At 46.3% G+C, this 21,476-nt stretch overlaps 1 protein-coding gene across 1 annotated transcript in view; it reads right to left on the reverse strand.

The window, feature by feature from the left end:
- rbl2 (retinoblastoma-like 2 (p130)) overlaps positions 1-21,476 on the reverse strand; it is a 221,298-nt gene that overhangs the window by 54,651 nt on the left and 145,171 nt on the right. Inside the window, exons 9-13 of the mRNA XM_085991425.1 lie at positions 13,039-13,205; positions 5,550-5,662; positions 4,770-4,873; positions 3,023-3,160; positions 1,375-1,539 (exon numbers count right to left, since the gene is read on the reverse strand). Coding sequence (XP_085847551.1) covers positions 1,375-1,539; positions 3,023-3,160; positions 4,770-4,873; positions 5,550-5,662; positions 13,039-13,205 — 687 coding nt within the window. The remainder of the gene's footprint in view (positions 1-1,374; positions 1,540-3,022; positions 3,161-4,769; positions 4,874-5,549; positions 5,663-13,038; positions 13,206-21,476) is intronic.

Raw genomic sequence — 21,476 nt, forward strand, 5'->3', positions numbered from 1 at the left:
CAGGGTTATGTCCAATGTGTGCAAGATTCTTTGTTAAATAACAGGCATTATTAAAGTAAATAATTTTCCTCTGCTGTGCTTTTTCCTCCTCTCCTCCCACTGATCATTATGCTTATTTTCAGATGAGTAGGGCAGCACCAGTGTTGAGGTCTGAAAGGTTTAAGTTTGAATAAATGTGGTTTGTAGAGCAGTCACTGCAGTATTTGTGATGTGGAGATGCCGGTGTTGGACTGGGGTGGACAAATGTAAGAAGTCACACAACACCAGGTTATAGTCCAACAGCTTTATTTGAAATCACAAGCTTTCAGAGCACTGCTCCTTCGTCAGGTGAAGTGGAGAGATGCATATAGACACAGCATATATAGTCAGAGAATACTGCCAGATGATTACAGGTAATCTTTCTAACTGCCCTTTATCACAGCAATCAAAGGTGTCAATGGTGTCCAAACAGGTCAGTCAGGAAAACATTACATCAAAGAACAATGAGGTGGGGTCACAAGGGGTCAAATGTTGCAGATGCTGGGGTCTGCATGAAAAACAAAAAACAGACAAAAAACTTTTTTTGCTGGAAATCAAATCAGGTCCGGCCGCATCTGTGTAGAGAGAACTCGACGATTTTGCGTTGTCGTGTGTCTCGTGTGTCAAGGACATTCAGCCTCCGATCTTCGGGTAAGCATTCTCCAAGGCGGCCTTCGAGACACACGACAATGCAAAATCGTCGAGCAGAAACTGAGGACGGCCTCAACCGGGATCTTGGGTTCATGTCACGTTACATGTAACCCACCTGACGTAGGGTCATCCAGACTCGAGTCGTCGTTGGCTTGTTCTCTCTACACAGATGCGGCCGGACTTGCTGTGATTTCCAGCAAAAAAAGTTTTTGTCTGTTTTTTGTTTTTCATACAGACCCCAGCATCTGCAACATTTGACCCCTTGTGACCCCACCTCATTGTTCTTTGATGTAATGTTTTCCTGACTGACCTGTTTGGACACCATTCACACCTTTGATTGCTGTGATTATCTCTCTGCCGAGGTGTGATAAAGGGCAGTTAGAAAGATTACCTGTAATCATCTGGCAGTATTCTCTGACTATATATGCTGTGTCTATATGCATCTCTCCACTTCACCTGACGAAGGAGCAGCACTCCGAAAGCTTGTGATTTCAAATAAAGCTGTTGGACTATAACCTGGTGTTGTGTGACTTCTTACTGCAGTATTTGACACCTAATGAAAAATAGACCTAGTCAATGTGCTGTCCAATTACTGCAATTTATTTCCTCCACAAATCAGAGCGATGGCCATAGTTTGTGGTTCATATAGTGATTAGATTAATGTAAAATACAGAAGCGGACAATAAATTAAAGATAGATACGCACCTCCTCACATGTTGGAACCTTGTTTTCTGAATCTTTAATTCCATCCCAAAGGGGTGATTCTTGCTTCCATGCCATATTTTCCAGGATTGTTTCCTCAATATGATTTAGATGTTTTACTACCTCCCTGAAGAGACCGTCTTCTGCCCTTATAAGTACCTCTATCACCTACAAGATAGGCAATCAGCTTAAAAAAAAATGATAACAAAATATTCCGGACATAATGCACATCAAAGAATTTCCTATTGCTGCCATCACCTTAACTGCACCTGAATTTATTACAAAGTTGTTTTCCCCTAAGGTAGAATAATTCCAGATAGCATTTTCTTACAACCAGGAATAATTCAGGATTGTATGCAACATTATGCATTACACCAAACAGGTTTATGTTAGGGATCAGCATTTGGACTGATTTGGAGTAAAAATGTCAATGTAAGGCATGAGGTTGCTGAGACACCCTTCCAGATCAGAAAACAGCCTGACAAATTTACCCACAGGTCACTGGGGAAACAATGGATTTAAAATATAGTCCTGGGTCCAATTAAAAAAATTGTCAAAATTTTTGCTTATAAGTGGAAATACACCCACACTCACTTCACTAAAAGGTGGTCAACATTCTCAGCAGGGTCACCGACTTCTCAACATTTTTGAAGCTGAGCCACTATACTATGACAGTTCTTTGCTTATCCTTGGCTCCAGCATCTCCTTCTGCTCCAATAAGCCAAAGCAAAGCTTTCTGGCAGCCATGTTCAGTAAAGACATATGGGTTTTTCCTGTGCCTAACATCATGTATGCGCCAGTTCCCGAGGTTTTAGAAAGAGGCAATAGGATCAGAGATCTGTATGGCTGGGTCCCCCTCTATGTGCAATTCCTCACACATTGCGACGTGGTTTGGAGCATTTAAGTTCCATGTAAATGAAGCGAGAGTGACGTCATTAACACTTCCCACATCGCTGCAGATTACGCCCGGCAGATGTCTGCCCCGAAGACCACCCAGGGAAACTGGGCAGTAGAAGTTGCTGGTTGCTCCGTCAGATTGATGAATCTGTAAAGGGTCAGCCAGTGACCTACTAAGCCTTCTGGAACGTTTTGTTTCCTCATTCAAGGCTACAGCAGGACTCCGCTGTGGGGCTGGAGTTTATCGGACTGTTCTTTCCACTGCAGCAAGCAGGCCAAAATACTGCCTGGAGCCTGTACTGACTTTAAGACCTGCAGCAGTGTACAATTTCTCTTCCACAATTTGGTGTGAAGATCACTTCCCAGGCAATAGCCCTGCCTGGTGCTCACACAAGCCATTTAAATGAGCTGAACAAAAAGTACAGCTAGATTCATCTGAGGTTAAAAGGGGACAGTTCTAAAAGTGCACCGCTAGATTTCTGTTATGGTGGGGAGGGAGTGGAGGAAAATCGGACAATCTTTAGTGTTGTGAGTCTGGAAAATGTAGAGAAATGCAGAGAAAATAGTGGCCCCCAATTGTGAAGGAAGAACACATCATGATTTCAATAATAAATAATAATAATTATCAGCAAAAAAAGACAGAGCCTTTTTTCGAGCAATTACTCAAGGATAAGACTGCTATTGGGCCTCATTTTGGAGTATTAATTTAAAAGGGTTAATAGAAGGCCAATTAGTACTGCTATGCACTGCTTACCTTATAAAAGTGATAGGGTGGAAGGTCATAGATCTCAATGATCCATGAAAAGTCTCCTGGCGGTTTATAGGAAAAGATAACTATTTCAAGGCAGCAAGCCAGAAGAGATCGATGAAATATGTCCTGTTCCAATATCCCCTGTATGAGAAGCAGAGACGTTTGCCACAATTTGATAAAGGTAAACGAAGAAAATCGGACATTTATTTGATTGACCTTTTATCGTACATATGCAATATCTTTGGGACCTTCTGGTCTGTATGGCTTAATACTGTTCCACTTGGCCATTATGGGAGCTCATGCTCATTCTAATTTGTTTTCCCATGGCCATTTGTTCATAATTGTGACATAATTTCCATGAAACAAACATAGGAACAAAGGGGGAGAAATTCGGCTGCTTTGCGCCTCCAGTTAGTGGTTGGCGGGGGGGGGGGGGCGGTAATGGGGCGCTAAGGGGTTAGCAACCAGGCGCGCCGAATTCAGCGACGCCCGTGAACTTCCCTGCCGGTTTAGCACTGGCGCTAACACTTACCGCCTTGTTCTCTAGCGCCTCGCAGATCGTGACGTAGTAAGAGTGCGCAGCGCCCCGTTATCGTCCCGGATGCAAAATTGCCTAGCGTCAGCAACGGCAAGAAGAGGCATTGTCACCTCGGCTGGCTGCTTGGGGTGCGCTAATTAAAGGTGCTGGTTTTTAGGCCAAACTTTATTCTTTGCAGCAGTCTGAAAACTAAAATTTTCAATGCTTTATTGCTGCGAGATGTCCAAGCCCTCCACTCTCTGAGAGTGTTCGGGGCTGTAATGGCAGTCGCACAGGTCGCCTGGCAACACAGAACTGAGCAGAAGTATGTTGTGCACCATCATTGGCCCTTCCCTTTAAGCGAGGGAAGCAGCCTCCGATGCCGGTATCTTTGCACTCCACATTGTTCAGCGCTCTGCCGCTACCGCCCCGCTCTCGGGCTTTAGCGCCCTAAGAGAAGTGGCTAGCGCTTGATTTAGCGTTCCACCTCCCTCTTGGAGTGCTAAAGCTGAATTTCCCGCCAGAAGAGAATCATTAGCACCTGGCGCTACTTTTTCTACTTTTCAAAAGTTAGCGCCCAACGAATTTCTAGCCCAACGTTAACATCTCTTGTGGTAAAAGGAATACAAAAAAAAACGCTTAATATGAAAAGTAAGATAGACATTAAATATAATTCAAAATCAGAACACTGGGCTGTTTATTGGAAGCTTTACAGTGTCACTAATGCTATTTCTAACTGAGGGGAAATTGTGACAGTTTCCAAACTTTAAACAGTAACAAAAACAACCTTTTGTTGATTTGAGCTTCCTCCTAATTCTAGCATGTTTGTCAGTTAGTAGTGCCAACACCCACACTGGAACATCAGGAGGGATGGCATCAAACAGGGAAGGCAGCTTAAGGAACTTATTATTCCATAGTCACAACATTTAAAAATAAAATGCTTCAAAATGGACTGAGAGCATTGAAGAGCCTGCCACCAGCACAATTAAGGGTTCATGTGTAATATTAAAAAGAACTGTGAGTGACAAGGGCTGTTAAACATAGACAGAAAATGTTTCAACTTTGGCACATTGCTGGTGGCGACTTTGTGTGAAAACTACCCTCAATTCATGTAACAGTTCAACCTAAAGTTGACTCTGTTGTGATATTAGTGTATGAAAGCTGACTGCTAATACTACAAGCAGTAGATTCTAAATTTTATCTGCTTTTTAAAATATTTTAATTTGTACTTACAGTCAGATCTATCTCTCCTAACCTCCTCTTTTCCTGCTCAATGACTGCTTCCAGGACTTTGTAGTAAAGAACCTCTGCAAATCGAAGGCGCTTGGTAGCATAGTCTGTGCAATTAAAGACCAACCATATTAACATGCCCATTTTGCATAACCAACCACTACTTATCACTTCCTTTCAAATAAATAATTTACTACAACACAGATAAGAATAGTCCCCCCTTAACTCAATTATAATGAAAACTGCTTCACTCTTAGCAAAAGGAAAATAGGAACAGCTGAAGAGAAAAGGTAAAGAAGGACTCAGGCGAGAGTGGGTTGACACAGTTGGAGGCAGTCAGAAACACATATGGGCGAGTCAGAGTGGATTTGGAGGGGCATGGTCAAGGTGGGCTAAGAATGACACAAGGTAGATCGGACTTGCAGGGAATTAACTTAAATTAAGAGGGGAGGAGTTTGCAATGATTGACATGGTCTGCAGACATCAAGACTTCAAGGTATTTGCAGAAGAAATGGACAACAGAGCAACACAATAATCCAGGCTCCAGCCAAGCATTCTTACCCTATAATTAATGGTATTTATTAAGAGTTTCTGATAAAAACCTGTTCCAGTCATGTCCCCAGTATTATTTTCTCAAATGGAATTTTATATGGAAGAATACATTAACAATACAATACACTGAAACTGAACGATCATTATGCAGCAGTTTATTCCCATTATGCTTTGGTATTGGTCTTTCAGTAACTTATGCTGTTAATTTTGTTTAGCGTCACCTGTACTGACCTATTGAGAAGCCAGAGTGATCCTTGGTGGACTGTGTGTAATGGTGACAAAATATTTCACCCATCTCTTTGACTCTGTTAAGAATACATTGTGTGGGATCTCTGGAGCAAGACCTGATAGAAAGATAAACACATTGTCATACATCTGAACAACTGTGAATTAAAATTGATTCTTCCAGGGTTGGATTCCTGTTTCAGCAAAAAAAATTTAGAAGAATGCCTATTTTTCTGCACAACTAATTACCTGTGAACAAAATTGCAGGAAATTTGCAGCTTCGTTAGCAGGCTGTTAATTGTGAAGGAAAAGAGAGATTTTTCTCTGTTTTAGTTAAAAGAGAAATTTCACCCCATTTGTGTCTTAAAAATCACAAGAGCACAAGAAGTAAAGAATGAGATAATAACATTCAATCCATTCTACCATAATACCAGTGTCAATTACATCATTTTTTTGTCATTCCCACCTCCTTAGTCTCACACCATGTTGTATTGCCTTGGGACATTCATACAGAGGCATGCTTATGACTATCGTTATTGGTCCTCATTTTAGTAATTCTCTCATATCTTTATCTTCAAATGTAACTCATGAATTTTGTGAAATAAATTAACAATTTTCATACCAATTGCAGTTGGTAGCTTATTCCATATGTTACCATTCTTTTGTGGGAAGAGAGTGAAGTCCCTGATTTCCTAATCTTTAGATCATGCCGCCTTATTGTTTAGGGATATTTTTTACTTCCACATTCTCTATACTGATCAATGTTTCAAAGATTTCGGTCATATTTCCCCCAAGATTCTTTGCAACAGAGAGAATGATGGAAAGTGCCTCACCTGACTTGGGGTCAATGGAAATAAAAATCAAGAGAGATGTAAAAAAGGCTGCCGATTCGCTATCAACCGTTTTACACTATCGCGCAATGTCAAAATTATCAGTTATATCTGATTTATCTTGCTTTATACTTTGGGGGAGAAATTCGGCGACGCCCCCTTTGGCGCGCTAACTTTGCCAGGGTGCTACTTTTAGCGCCCCGAAAAAGGTAGCGCCCTGTACCGTAAATTCAGTGGTAGTGCCCCATGCAGGAGGCAGGGTGCTACTGGAAGCGCTCCAACTGCTTCCTGGGGCGCTACAACTGAGTATCGCGGCGCTACGTGCAACAGCGTCACGTGCGTCGACACGTAGCGACGCGATATTGCAGGCCTCCTTACTCTGATTAAAGGGGAGGGCCTAGTGTTGCGCACACCGGGGCCCTGCTGAACCACTGGGGAGCGGGGTGCCAGGAAAGCAGCCTGGCACTCAATAAGGAGTGCCGGGCTGAGCGATCGCAGCTGACACCCCGAAGAAAAAAGGGGAAGGGGCAGGTGCTGGCAGTCGGCCAAAAAAAAATGGCTGCCCGACACCTGCCCTTTAACTTGCGCTGCCGCAGCTGCAAAAACGCCACCCTGACTCTATTGGACATATTGTCCGGCGACTGGTCAGGAGGCACAGCCGAAGTTTGCAGCCGGGGCGCTGCGCACGTCGATGACGTAATCGCCGGTGGCGCAGCGCTGTGGGGCGCTACCGCTGCCGCTAACCTCCCGCTGAATTTCGCGGGAGATGCTAGCGGCTGCGCGTCCGGGCGCCAGGGGCTTTGCGCCCTGTTAGCGCCCCCGAGGGCACTAATGGGAGGCACAAAGCAACCCAATTTTTCCCCCTTTATATTTTATTTGCTTGATTGCTGGCTGCTTCATTTTTATGATCATACTGGTCCACAGTACCTTCAGATCCCCTTCAAAATCCATCTTCTGCCAGGGTTTCCCCACACCAATTTTTTTCAGACACTTTCTCTGAAAACTGAATATTGTAGACTCCTCTCCCAATTTATAATCTTACCATCTTTTAATTTTCTGCCTCTTAGGTAAAGAAAGAACTTGTAGTTACACTGCATCTTTTATATCCTCAAGACATTGCAAAGACCTTTTCATCCAATGAATTACTTTTGATCCTGAGATGAGCTTACGACCACATATCCGCTCCATCAACAAGACTGCCTATTTCCACCTCTGTAACATTGTTCGTTTCCACCCCTGCCTCAGCTCATCTGCTGCTGAAACCCTCACATCCATGCCTTTGTTACCTCCAGACTCGACTATTCCAATAGTCTAGAGAGACCAAACGCAGATTGAGTGACTGCTTTTTGGAACACCTCCGTTCGGTCCGTAAGGGGGACCCCGAGCTTCCGGTCGCCTGTCACTTTAATCCTCCGCTCCACTCCCACTCAGACCTCTCCGTCCTCGGCCTCTTACACTGTTCCAATGAAGCTCAACGTAAGCTCGAGGAACAGCACCTCATCTTTCGATTAGGCATTTTACAGCCTTCTGGACTGAACATAGAGTTCAACAACTTCAGACCATAACCTCTGCCCCTATCCTTTTTTTCCCCATTTATTTTATTTCATTTTTTTTTTCTCTCTCCCACATGGCAGCTGTCTTCCATTCTGCCACTGTCATTTACACTTCATCTAGAGCCATCTTTTGTTTCTTAACTTGTCCCATTACCATCTCCGTTTGCCTTGAACCATCTCTTCATCACTCTTAATGTCTCTTAATCTCTCCTGCCTTCCATCCTATCACAGACCTTCCCTTTTGTTCTTTCCTCCCCCCCACCCCCCGCCCCTACACTTGCTTAAAAAACTGTTACATTTCCAACTTTTTCCAGTTCTGACGAAGGGTCATTGACCTGAAATGTTAACTCTGTTTCTCCACAGATGCTGCCTGACCTGCTGAGTATTTCCAGCATTTTCTGTTTTTATTTCAGATTTCCAGCATCTGCAGTATTTTGCTTTTGTATTCCAATACTCTCCCATCTTCCACCCTCCATAAACTTCAGCTCATCCAAAGCGCTGTTGCCCGTATCCTAACTCGCACCAACTCCCGTTCACCCATCACCCCTGTGCTCATTGACCTATATTGGCTCCCGGTCTGGCAACGCCTCAATGTTAAAATTCTCATCCTTGTTTTCAAGTTCCTTCCATGGCCTCGCCCCTTCAGATCTCTGTAACCTCCTCCAGCTCTACAACCCTCTGAGACCTCTGCGTTCCTCCAATTCTGGCCTCTTGCGCATCCCCGATTTTAATCGCCCATTGGCAGCCGTGCCTTCAGCTGCCTAGGCCCTAAGTGCTGGAATTCTCTCCCTAAAACTCACCACCTCTCTCTCCTGCTTTAAGACGCTCCTTAAAATTTATCCCTTTCCTGTCATAATATCTCATGTGGCTCGGTGTCAAATTTTTGTTTGACAACGCTCCTATGAAGTGCCTTGGGCTGATTTGCTACTTTAATGGTGGTATATAAATGCAATTTGTTGTTGTTGCAGTGACAAGGCTGAAGCATTTGCAACCATCTTCAGCCAGAAGTGCCGAGTGGATGATCCATATCGGCCTCCTCCTGAGGTTCCCACCATCACAGATGCTAGTCTTCAGCCACTCCACGTGATATCAAGAAACGGCTGAGCGCACTGGATACAGCAAAGGCTATGGGCCCCGACAACGTCCCGGTTGTTGTGCTGAAGACTTGTGCTCCAGAACTAGCCATGCCTCTAGCCAAGCTGTTCCAGTACAGCTACAACACTGGCATCTACCCAACAATGTGGAAAACTGCCCAAGTATGTCCTATCCACAAAAAAAGGCCAAATCCAATCCGGCCAATTATCATCCCATCAGTCTACTCTCAATCATTAGCAAAGTGATGGAAGGTGTTGTTGACAATGCAATCAAGTGACACTCACCAATAGCCTGCTTACTGATGCTCAGTTTGGGTTCTGCCAGGGCCACTCGGCTCCAGACCTCATTACAGCCTTGGTCCAAACATGGACAATAGAGCTGAATTCCAGAGGTGAGGTGAGAGTGACTGCCCTTGACATCAAGGCAGCACTTGACCGAATGTGGCATCATGGAGCCCTAGTAAAATTGAAGTCAATGAGAATCAGGGGAAGATGGCTGTGGTTGCTGGAGGTAAATCATCTCAGCCCCAGCACATCGCTGCAGGAGATCCTCAGGTCAGTGTCCTAGGCCCAACCATTTTCAGCTGCTTCATCAATGACCTTCCCTCCATTATGAGGTCAGAAGTGGGGATGTTCGCTGATGATTGCACAGTTCCATTCGCAACTCCTCAGATAATGAAGCAGTCTATGCCTGCATGCAGCAAGACCTGGATGACATTCAGGCTTGGGCTGATAAGTGGTAAATAACATTCGCGCCACACAATTGCCAGGCAAATGACTATCTCCAACAAGAGAGCATCTAACCACCGCCCCTTGACATTCAACGGCATTACCATCTCTGAATCCCCCATCATCAATATCCTGGGGGGTCACCATTGACTTGAAACTTAACTGGACCAGCCACATAAATACTGTGGCTACAAGAGCAGGTCAGAGGCTGGGCATTCTGCGGCGAGTGTCTCACCTCCTGACTCCCCAAAGCCTTTCCACCATCTACAAGGCCCAAGTCAGGAATGTGATGGAATACTCTCCTATGCCTGGATAAGTGCAGCTCCAACAACACGCAAGAAGCTCGACACCATCCAGGACAAAGCAGCCCACCTGATTGGCACCCCATCCACCACCTTAAACATTCACTCCGTCCACCACCGGCGTACCATGGCTGCAGTGTGAACTATCTACAAGATGCACTACAGCAACTCGCCAAGGCTTCGACAGCACCTCACAAAGCCACGACATCCACACTGTCTGCACACTTGGTCCTTGAACCAACAATCCTTCTGGTCGTGTGTTGTTCTGCCGCAGCGATAACACTTCCCTGCTCCATATGACATTTCATTGGTGCCATATTCTTGCGGTCTCCGTTGTATCTCTGCAGCGCCCCGTGCGGCTGCTTCGTGTGATACTGCCATGCTGAAAGCCTTGTCCAGCGTAAGATCCTTTTCTGATAGAAGCCGTTTCTGGGTTCCTTCACTTTGAAGCCCACACACAAACTTATCCCTTAACGTATCTGCTAGTCCCATTCCAAACTGGCAGTGTTTCGATAGCTTGCGCAGTTCCGTTAAATACTCAGCATTACTTTCGTCTTTATGCTGGTTCCTTTTGTGAAACTTAAATCTTTCTGCTATCAGCAGCGGTGTGGAGTTTAAGTGGTCCTGTAGGATTTCCGCTATGTTTTCGAAATCCTTATCCACTGGCTTCTCTGGGGTTATTAGGTTTCGCAGTAAGCCATACGTTTTTGCACCCATGGAATTCAACAAAACCAGTGCTTTCCTGGCATCTGGCACTTCATTCGCCTTGCAGTACACCTCAATACGTTCCACATATGTCGCTCAATCTTTGACTTCATTGTCGAACGCTGTGACACTGCCACTCTTCGGCATCCCTGGGTGTGGTTAGACTGGCTAAAATGGCGTCTCCCGCGCTCTCCCTTCTTCTCCGCTGGCTCAAAACGGCGTCTCCCGCGCTTCCCTTTCTTCCCGCGCTCGCCCTTCTTCTCCGCTGCGGCTTCAAAAATGGCGTCTCCCGTGCTCTCCCTTCTTCTCCGCGGCTCAAATGGCGTCTCCCGCGCTTCCTTTCTTCCCCCGCGGACACTGCTGAGCCCTTGAGCCCTGGCTGCACTCTGCGCGTTTTCCTGTGCGCCTCTCTCGTTGCCGCCGCTCGGTCCTGAACCCCGGCTGTGCTTTACCCTCTCTCTCTTTTTGTTTTCCGTCGACGCCGCTCGGTCTTCAATCCCCGGCTGCGCCCTGTGCGCTTTACACTCTCTCTTACCCCGTCGACGCTGCTCGGCCTTTTCTGTGCCGTCGGTCGGCTCCAGCTGTCGCTGTCTGGGAAGGGTCTGCGCTGTACCTGTTGCCAGCCTGTTGCTGGATCGTCGTGGCTGGAGAACCAAGCCCAGCTCTCAACAGCCTCCCCTGCGATGCTCACTCTCTGCCGGATGACTGGACGGTTGCTCGTGGTCGACGCCCGTGCTTCTGGCCTCGACTTTCTTCCACTGTCCTCCAGGAGCGAATCCTTGGGAGGCAATGCAGAGTTGCAGGTAGGTTCAAATCGACCTCGTCGCCACTATTAAATCCGTGAATCTTAAGGTATGGTGTTCTTCAATAAATAGACGGAGACTGCAGATCAACAATCAACAGGTGTTTACTGGATGAGGGTAGTCTAAAAACTAACAGTACAGATGCCTTCTCAGGGCTTATATACAGGTGTGGTCACTGCCGGTACTACAGTATACAGGAGCTGTAAAAGTAGTTTTCTCTTAAAGGTACATACACTACAGTCTTGTTCATAACTATTTTCCTTTGGAAATAAATCATAAAGGGTGAAATTCAACTTTGGTTGGGGTGCAAAATTGGCGGTAGCAGATCAGCCGCCAGTTATACAACCCGCCCAATTTTCCTTTCCAGTGAAATCAATATAAAGGAATACTGGGCGGGGAATGAGAATGAGAGACCGATCCGCTACCGTCAGTTTTTGCAACTCCACCGAAGTTGAATCTCACCCCACCTAGAGACAATTTTCATTAGAATATATATAAGCTGAATTTAGTACTTAGATTGGCTAGAACCCCCTGTCCATTTAGAAGACATCCTGGTGGTGGCCAAAGAGTTTTGAGTTGTTCGAGTAATGCTGTTTTGAAAAGTGTTATATACACACACACACACATTACAGATGTGTACATTTCCCTCTCTTTCAGTGTTGAACTCTCCTCTACCACTTAGCATCCTTCAGCCAGAAAAAATGAAGATCCCTGGTTCTGGATTGGTCCAAAACTGCTGCCAAAGTTATTCAATTATCAACAGGCAGCTCTATTGGTAGCACCAGTGGTGCAGGCAGCAGAGCCCCAATACCTTTCTACACGTAATTTATTGTTAGTACATCTCAGTAACAAGAGATTACAAATTTACAATTACAAAATCAATTTATGCTGAATAATTTTCATCATTATTGAAGAATGAGCTCCTTTACTTCACTTCTGATTTTATGTATCTCAAAGGCATTTTTCCACATTTTTATTTCTTATGTTTGGTAAGCTTTCATACAAACTGTCACATAGCTTGAGAAGCCAATAGTCATTTCCACCTGTTCCCATGAAATTTGAATAGGCCACAATTCTTTAATACAGATTCCCACAACTTCTACCTGTTCAGCTGCATCAGTCAATGCATTGTAAATAACAGCCCTTCAGATAATAATTTCCACGTTTCTCATGACTGCAGATTGGCTGAGATCTGTTGCAGTATGGGATAATCAGAGTCAACTCTTTCAAGCTCATATTTTTGGCTGTGATATGAAATACTCTTATACTTTAAAAACATCTCGGCCCTTACAGAAGTATTTCTAGATAGTGAATAGATAACTAGTGATCTATAATAAGTCAGATTATGTATGGTCTTTAACAATATCTCTTAAACATTCTTACCAAATATTAATAAACAGGGATGTTACTTGGGGACATCTCTAACTATAAAATGTTACCTGAAAGGATACAATCTGTACCCCAACACACATAGCTCACCTGAAAAGTTGTAATAATTTCTCACTTGGGGCATTTTTCAGCCCGGTTAGTATGGCATGAAGACGACTAACACACTGTGTTGCAGAGGATATGGGGGTCACACACAGGTTGCTCTCCTTCATATACTTGCGACCAGTAAGTGGTGTTGAAACTGTGAGTGCCCTGGACTGGTGGAGAAAATGATAATATTAAGATGATCACGACCTTTCACTCTAATGTATCTAGTGATTATGTCAAACTTAAATATTATACACGGAGACTAAAAATGGGCAAATGGCAGAATACTTAGTAGCACTGACAAGTGGGTTATGAAGGCCTCGCTTATGAGTGGGCTTACGAATTACTTCAAGGAATCTATATTTGTGAGTCTGCTAAAATTAGATTTAAGGGGTAATTTTCTAATGGCATGCTTGCTGGAGAGTGTCGCCTGTCGGGAGTAGTATCGAGAATTCAGACATGCTTTGGATGATTTTCTGACCATTAATTTAACAGGTTGGACAATTGTCTGCAGTGCACACTCGAATTTCTGGCATGTTTCCCCCCTCCCCCCACCCAAGCGAGACTCTCCACTAGGACCTCAAAGTCAGAAAATGATCCTTTAAACTAAACTTTCATAATAAGAAATTACTTATTTATTTTTTTAAATAATCGAGTGGTCTGACTCCACATATCTGAGATCATTAGCCCAGCCTTGTGACTGGGCTAATGATAGTTTCAGATATTGTTACATAACAAGGGTGTTTGGCACGTTGGGTTAGAAGTAGTTCCCCTGAATTTAGCAGCGAGCTGTGCGCCGAGTTCAAATAAATGTTATTTATTAATATCCTGCCTTCTCAGTATGACATCACATGAAAAATGTAAGAATGTTGCACGTTGGGAGAGCAAAAACCTGGCATTATAAAATTGTATTTGCTGTTAGATCTCGGCTCAGCGCTGAGGTCAGGAGACTCTACAGGGCCATCAGTGAACAACAAACTGCGCACCCAGACGGAGCTTTTATCGTCACGGGGGACTTCAATCACATAAACCTAAAATCTGTACTACCGAAATTCCACCAGAATGTTTCCTGCCCCACAAGAGGGGAGAACACACTGGATCAAGTCTACACGAGCATTGTAGATGCTTATAAGGCCATTCCCTGCCCCCACCTTGGGAAGTCTGACCACCTCTCCCTGTTTCTAGCCCCGGCATACAAACCGCTCATCAAAAGAGTGAGAACATCAGTGAGATCAGTGAAAGTATGGCCAGAGGGGGCAGTCTCGGAGCTTCAGGATTGCTTCGAACGCACTGATTAGGGCATGTTTGCCCATAATGACATCGAGGAATACGCATCCACAGTGCTATTCTACATTAACAGTTGCGTCGAGGTCGTCACGACCCATAAAAATATCAGGACATACCCCAACCAGAAACCCTGGATGAACGGAGAGGTCCGCTCGCTGTTGAAAGCACGCGACACAGCATTTAAATCTGGCGATGCGGCGGCTTAAAGTGCAGCTAGGACCAACCTAAAAAAGGGTATCAGGACTGCCAAAAGGAAACAGACACTGCAGATAGAGGATCATTTCCACAACAACTCGGACCCCGGCGCATGTGGCAAGGCATCCAGTCCATCACCGGCTACCAAAGCCTTGCCACCCCCGGAAGACCAGGTGCTCACTCTGTCGACCTCCGACGTAATGGGTGTTCTACGCGGAGTGAACACACGAAAGGCTGCTGGACCTGATAGCATCCCTGGACGGGTACTCAAGGAATGTGCTGATCAGCTGGCTGATGTCTTCACCGCCATCTTCAATCTGTCATTGGCCTAGGCAGTAGTCCCTACATGCTTCAAGACCGCTACCATTATTCCTGTGCCAAAGCAAACGCTGTGACGTGCCTGAACGACTATCGACCTGTCGCACTCACACCCATCATAATGAAGTGTTTCGAGAGACTGGTCCTGGCTCACATCAAAGCCAGTGTTCCCGCCTCTCTTGACCAACACCAGTTTGCCTATCGTGCAAACAGATCAACGGAGGATGCAATCACAACTGCTCTACACTCTGCACTGAATCACTTAGATGGTAAAGAGACCTACATCAGAATGCTGTTCATAGACTACAGCTCAGCATTCAACACTATCGTCCCCAACAAGCTGGCCACCAAACTCCACACTCTTGGCCTGAATACTTCCCTCTGCAACTGGACCCTGGACTTCCTAACAAACAGACCCCAGTCTGTCAAATTAGGTAACCACACCTCCCCCCCCCCCGACCCTGAACACGGGGGCCCCACAAGGATGTGTGCTGAGCCCCCTCCTCTACTCCCTCTTCACCCACGACTGTGTGGCTGTTCATGGTTCCAACACCATCATCAAGTTTGCGGATGATACCACGGTAGTAGGCCAGATCACCAACAACGATGAGTCAGCCTACAGGGAGGAGGTCCAGCATCTCGTGAAGTGGTGCGCCGATAACAACCTGGCCCTTAACATCAAGAAAACCAAAGAAATCATTGTGGACTTCAGGAAGTCTAAAGGCGGAAGTCACACCCCCATCCACATCCATGGGGCTGTGGTGGAAAGGGTGAACAGCTTTAAGTTCCTCGGAGTCCACATCACGGAAGACCTCTCCTGGTCCCTCAATACCTCCTCTCTGGTGAAGAAGGCCCAGCAGCGCCTATATTTCCTAAGGAGGCTGAAGGGATGTAACCTGTCACCCCTGATCCTCTCTAACTTTTACCACTGCACAATAGAGAGCATCCTGACGAACTGTATCACAGTATGGTATGGCAGCTGTAGCTACTATGACCGGAAAGCCCTGCAGCGGGTAGTCAAAACTGCCCAACGCATTACCGGCACCCGGCTACCGACCATAGAGCACATATACCAGAAACGCTGTTTACGGAGGTCACGGACCATCATCAAAGACCCTACCCACCCCAGCCACAGTCTGTTCACCCTCCTGCCATCTGGGAGATGCTACAGATGCATTCGCACCCGAACGACCAGATTTAGGAACAGCTTCTTTACCAGGGCTGTCATCCTACTGAACTCCACAAATAAACTCTAAAGCCTGCACATCTGCCAATGCACTTTATTATGGTTATGTTTATGTTAATGTATTACAAGCCAAATGAATGTTGAATGTTTAAATGTCTTAATCTAAATGTACACTCTCGGGAGCCGCAAGCCTACATTTCGTTGTACTGCACTTGTGCACTAACAATGACAATAAAGTTGATTATGATTATGACTACTGGGCTCAATGTTCAGCTGCCGTATCAGCCTTCATCATTCCAGTGAGCACCAGAATGAGCTAATGCCTGAGACTGTTCAGCAATCCAGGACAGCTTTTGGCATTATTTTTTTTTTAATAAAGCAGTATTTTTAAGTTTAATACAATTTTTGTGAGCCTTCTTCTAAATTTAGTGACCCACACTTACCCATGTCTATTCTGTTTGCAATGCAAACAGAAAATGTCGACTACAAATTCATTTTGAATTTACTGAAACCATAGGGTTAAACATTGAACCAAGTAATTTTTTTCAGACCTCACAAGGAAACTACAGTGACCTCATAGCAATTATCAGGGCTGATTTTCCAAGAATCTGTTGCTGGCAGGAAGCCCCGTCTGCCAGCTGTGCATATCGGGAAATCACGGGCACCACTTACTTGGAAGATCGGCCCGATCTTGCCACCACAGAATGCTATGCTGCCACTGTTACCAGAGGTTTAAAAACATGGGCCCTAAATTTCCTTGTGTGGGTGAGGGCAGGAGTACCGTCCGCCCCCAGAAGCCTGACATTCTAAAAGTAGGTGGGCTGGGAGATTTGCATCGGCCACCAGATTTCCTGCTGTTCCCACCTTCTGGGACCTCAATGAACTGCACGTCAGGGAAGATACCAGCGTCCAGTTCAATGGAGCAGCAGAAGTGGGTCCCACGGGGGGGCTCCAGGCCAGGGTCAAGGCCTGAACATCCAGATGGTAACAGCTGGCCAGGATGAATTTGGTCCTTTGAGAAAGGCAACCGATTTGAAAATTTACTGTGCTTTTAAGCGAGTCCTACCAGCTTTGCTCTCATGCAGCTTGCAAATAGAAACATAGAAGATAGGAGCAGGAGTAGGCCATTCGGCCCCTCGAGCCTGTTCTGCCATTTAATGAGATCATGGCTGATCATCCAAATTCAGTACCCTGTCCCTGCTTTCTCCCCAAATACCTTGATCCCTTTAGCCTTAAGAAGTATATCTAACTTCTTGAATATATTTAATGAACTGGCCTCAACTGCCTTGTGTGGTAGAGAATTCCACAGGTTCACCACTCTCTGGGTGAAGAAATTCCTCCTCATCTCAGTCCTAAATGGCTTACCCCTTATCCTTAGACTGTGACCCCTGGTTCTGGACTCCCCCGCCATCGGGAACATCCTTCCTGCATCTAATCTGTCTAGTCCTGTTAGAATTTTATAAGTTTCAATGAGATCCCCTCTCATTCTTCTAAACTCCAGCGAATATAAGCCTAATCGACCCAATCTCTCCTCATATGTCATTCCTGCCATCCCAGGTATCAGTTTGGTGAATCTTCGTTGCACTCCCTCCATGGCAAGAACATCCTTCCTCAGATAAGGTGACCAAAACTGCACACAATACTCAAGGTGTGGTCTCACCAAGGCCCTGTACAAGTGCAGCAAGACATCCTTGCTCCTGTACTCGAATCCTCTCGCTATGAAGGCTAACATACCATTTGCCTTCTTAACCGCCTGCTGCAGCTGCATGCTTACCTTCAGCGACTGGTGCACAAGGACACCCAGGTCTCGTTGCACTCCCCCTTTTCCCAATCTATTGCCGTTCAGATAATAATCTGTCTTCCTGTTTTTGCCACCAAAGTAGATAACCTCGCATTTATCCACATTATCTTCTCTTCTCTTAGGCAGTCCCTCTGAACCGAGGGTGACTTGCTTCCACATTAAAAATGAGTTCGCAGGTGACTGATGAGTCCAATGCGGGACCTACAGTCTCTGTCACAGGTGGGGCAGACACATTATACTGCATTTGCCATGCCCAATCACCCAACCTGTCCAAATCATACTGGAGTTTCTCTGCATCCTCCTCACAGCATACATGCCCACCCAGCTTTGTGTCGTCTGCAAATTTGGAGATATTACATCCAGTTCCCTCATCTAGATCATTTATATATACTGTGAATAGCTGGGGTCCTAGCACCGATCCCTGCGGTACCCCACTAGTCACTGCCTGCCACTCGGAAAAAGACCCGTTTATTCCAACTCTTTGCTTCCTGTCTGACAACCAGTTCTCTATCCAAGACAGTACCTTACCCCCAATCCCGTGTGCTTTAACTTTGCACGCTAATCTCTTATGCGGGAGGAAATGTCCTCTCTAGTGAGCTGCACTCATACTGGCATGGGTGCCCGTCTGATTTATGTAAATGACCTGACTGTGCCCTGATCCCAGAAATTTTGGGGAAGAAGTCAGACTCTCTTTTCACCGACAGAGCACGATTTCTGCTCCAGCATTTACAGCAACGGAGCAGGATTACAGCTATTCGGGTCCTTGCAGTCAAATGTAGCTACTGCGTACCTGTATTTAAATGTGACATGAGGAAATTTTTGATACAAGCTGAGTTTTAGTTTGCACCTGACTTAGTATGAACTAGTATAGTCAATCCTGTGATATACAATTCCCATTAAAAGCTACATTTTTAGACAGTCTGGCCTTGCAGCGTGAGACTGGATGTCATTGAAATTCATGCTTCTCGCTCCGGACATGGAAAATCCCAGGAGAGGAGTATGAAACTTCACGATATGCGTGCGTGGTGGCACCGAGAGCGCACGGCAGGAATTTGTTCTCTTTATTCACAAGGTTTGGGTTCCCATATGTGCAGTGTAAAACTACAAAATCTACCCAAGTAGATAAAGGGTATTCTCAATTGTCGATTGGGCATCTTGAGCTTCAAAATGGATCTTTGCGTAAACAGAACAGCAAATGTTAATAAGTCAGACAAAATTAATTTGTCCGCTATTTTAAACCAATTTATTTTAAACTAGCTGGGGTGAGCCCGGCATTGCCGAGGCTTTTTCGAGGGCATGTTGTTGTTGGAAGAGAGAGAGAGAGCGACTGGGGGGGTGGGGGGGCGGCAGAGAGAGACTGGGGGGGGGGGCGGGGGGAATTATCCACTTCTAACTTTTTTAAAATGTTAAAGAGAACAAAACAAAGATTGCCGCTCTCACAAAAGGCAAACCTGAAACAAAGATGAACAAATTAAAGTTGCTTAAAAATTTTAATTTTTTATGAAAATAGATAAAATGGACACTGCAAAAAATTTAAAATAGTTTTTCAGGGTCATAACCTTTGCTTAGCAGTCAATACGCTGTTTGATTTTTTAGAGATTTCACTGATACCGGCTCTGTTTGTGGGGGGGGGGGGGGGGGGGGAGGGGGAAGGAAGCACAGTGCAGCCGGTGGAGGAGCAGTGAATGACAGATTGCAACATCGGGATTTCCGCAATAGGTTGCACATACGCCAAATCCTGAAATTGCAGTCAGTTTCAAAAGCAAAATGACGGCAAATGCTACCGCAAATTCTGGGCCAAAGTTTGCTTAATCACCGCCCCGCCGCCGAGCCCTGCCCCCCCCCCGCCGCTCTCCGAGCCCCATTCTCCGAGCCCCGCCCCTCCGAGCCCCGTTCCCGGAGCCCCCCCCCCGCTCTCCGAGCCCCCCCCCCGCTCTCCGAGCCCCGCCCCCCCCGCCGCTCTCCGAGCCCCGCCCCCCCGCCGCTCTCCGAGCCCCGCCCCCCCCGCCGCTCTCCGAGCCCCGCCCCCGGCCCAGCCGGCTTGAATTCCGCCGATTGCGGCTCTGGTTGCCGGGGTAACCCTGCCGCCCCGCACTACCGAGTGCCGCGCTCTCCGAGCCTCGGCCCCCCACCCCGGCCGAGAGCCACGCTCTCCGAGCCCCGCCCCCCCGGCCGGAATTCCGCCGATTGCGGCTCTGGTTGCCGGGGTAACCCTGCCGCCCCGCACTACCGAGTGCCGTGCTCTCCGAGCCTCGCCCCCCCACCCCGGCCGAGAGCCACGCTCTCCGAGCCCTGCCCCCCCCGGCCGGAATTCCGCCGATTGCGGCTCTGGTTGCCGGGGTAACCCTGCCGCCCCGCACTGCCGAGAGCCGCGCTCTCCGAGCCCCGCCCCCCCCGGCCGAGAGCCACGCTCTCCGAGCCCCGCCCCCCCCCCCTCCCGGCCGCGTCTCACCTGCTGCGCACGCACCCTGACCCTCGTGGCTGAGGCCGTTGCCCCGGGTAACGTGACCGGGGGGGGGGGGGGGGGGGGTGGATGAGGAGCTTAGCAGAAGCCCTAGCTCGGGCCTGGCTGGGCAAGAAAGGCCCAGGCTTTCAGGCCTAACAAAAAAACGGGAAAAGGTAGGAAAAAGAATGTTCAGTTTAGAAAAAATATTTACAAATGAATGAAGTTTTTTTAAAAACAATTTAATAAATTCAATTTTATTTTGCTGGAAATGTATATTTGAAAAGAAAGACGCAGAAAGCAGGAAAAAGAATGGAAGCAAGATGGCGGCCACTCACCTCGGTTCAGAAGGATAAGGCCCGCCCACACACGCACCGATTGGTCGACCGGTCAGGTCACCGAAGCGTAGGATTGGTCAATCGTCGAGTCACTCGACACTCAACTGTAGGACGGCACGCGCCAGGAACCCGCCGTCCGATTGGTCGACCTCGATGTCACACGGTCGCTAATGAGATGCTAATGAGCGGAACGCTGAACGTTTTTCGGATACTGCGGGCGCGGTTTTTGTCCGGCCGAAAGGTAAATACGCCTATGACCGGTCCGGAATCGCAAGCTTTCTTTTGAGGCGACGCGCGCGTCGGTACGCTCTGTAACTTTCAAACGTATAGAACACAGACAGACAGACAGACAGACAGAAGAGCTCTTTTATATATATAGATGGCTTAACATTCTCATTAAAATCATTTAGACTGAGATTTCACAGGAACATGTCATTGTTACTAATGTCTCACAGTGTGATTGGTTGTCCATACACAAAGATCATTTTAATGATCAAGATACTCAACCAACAACTGATAATACCCTTCATTCAACCACATTTCATTATTCTATTTAGGGTGATTCTGTAGTTTTATACTGCACATGTTAATGTGTCTCACTAATGTCACACAGCATAATTTCAACCTAAAGGAGTTTTTTTGGTCCTTTAATTTCAATCAATAAAAGGCTTTAAAAACATATATTGCAAATTGATATGATATCAGATCTAATAGGTCTAGGAGTACTTTAGTAGACCACGTGGAGCTAAATTTCCTCAACAGTTCTGCTGGACTTGCACAACAACTCCAACAAGAGTCCAGTAGAATTCTTGGAAAAAGCCGGGATCCAGATACACCAGGTCCTGACCTTATTGGGGAAATCCTGCTCCTTAC

The sequence above is a fragment of the Somniosus microcephalus genome, chromosome 6 (genome assembly GCF_052327205.1).
Source record: "Somniosus microcephalus isolate GS21.2 chromosome 6, FLI_Smic_1.0, whole genome shotgun sequence".
NCBI lineage: Eukaryota > Metazoa > Chordata > Chondrichthyes > Squaliformes > Somniosidae > Somniosus > Somniosus microcephalus.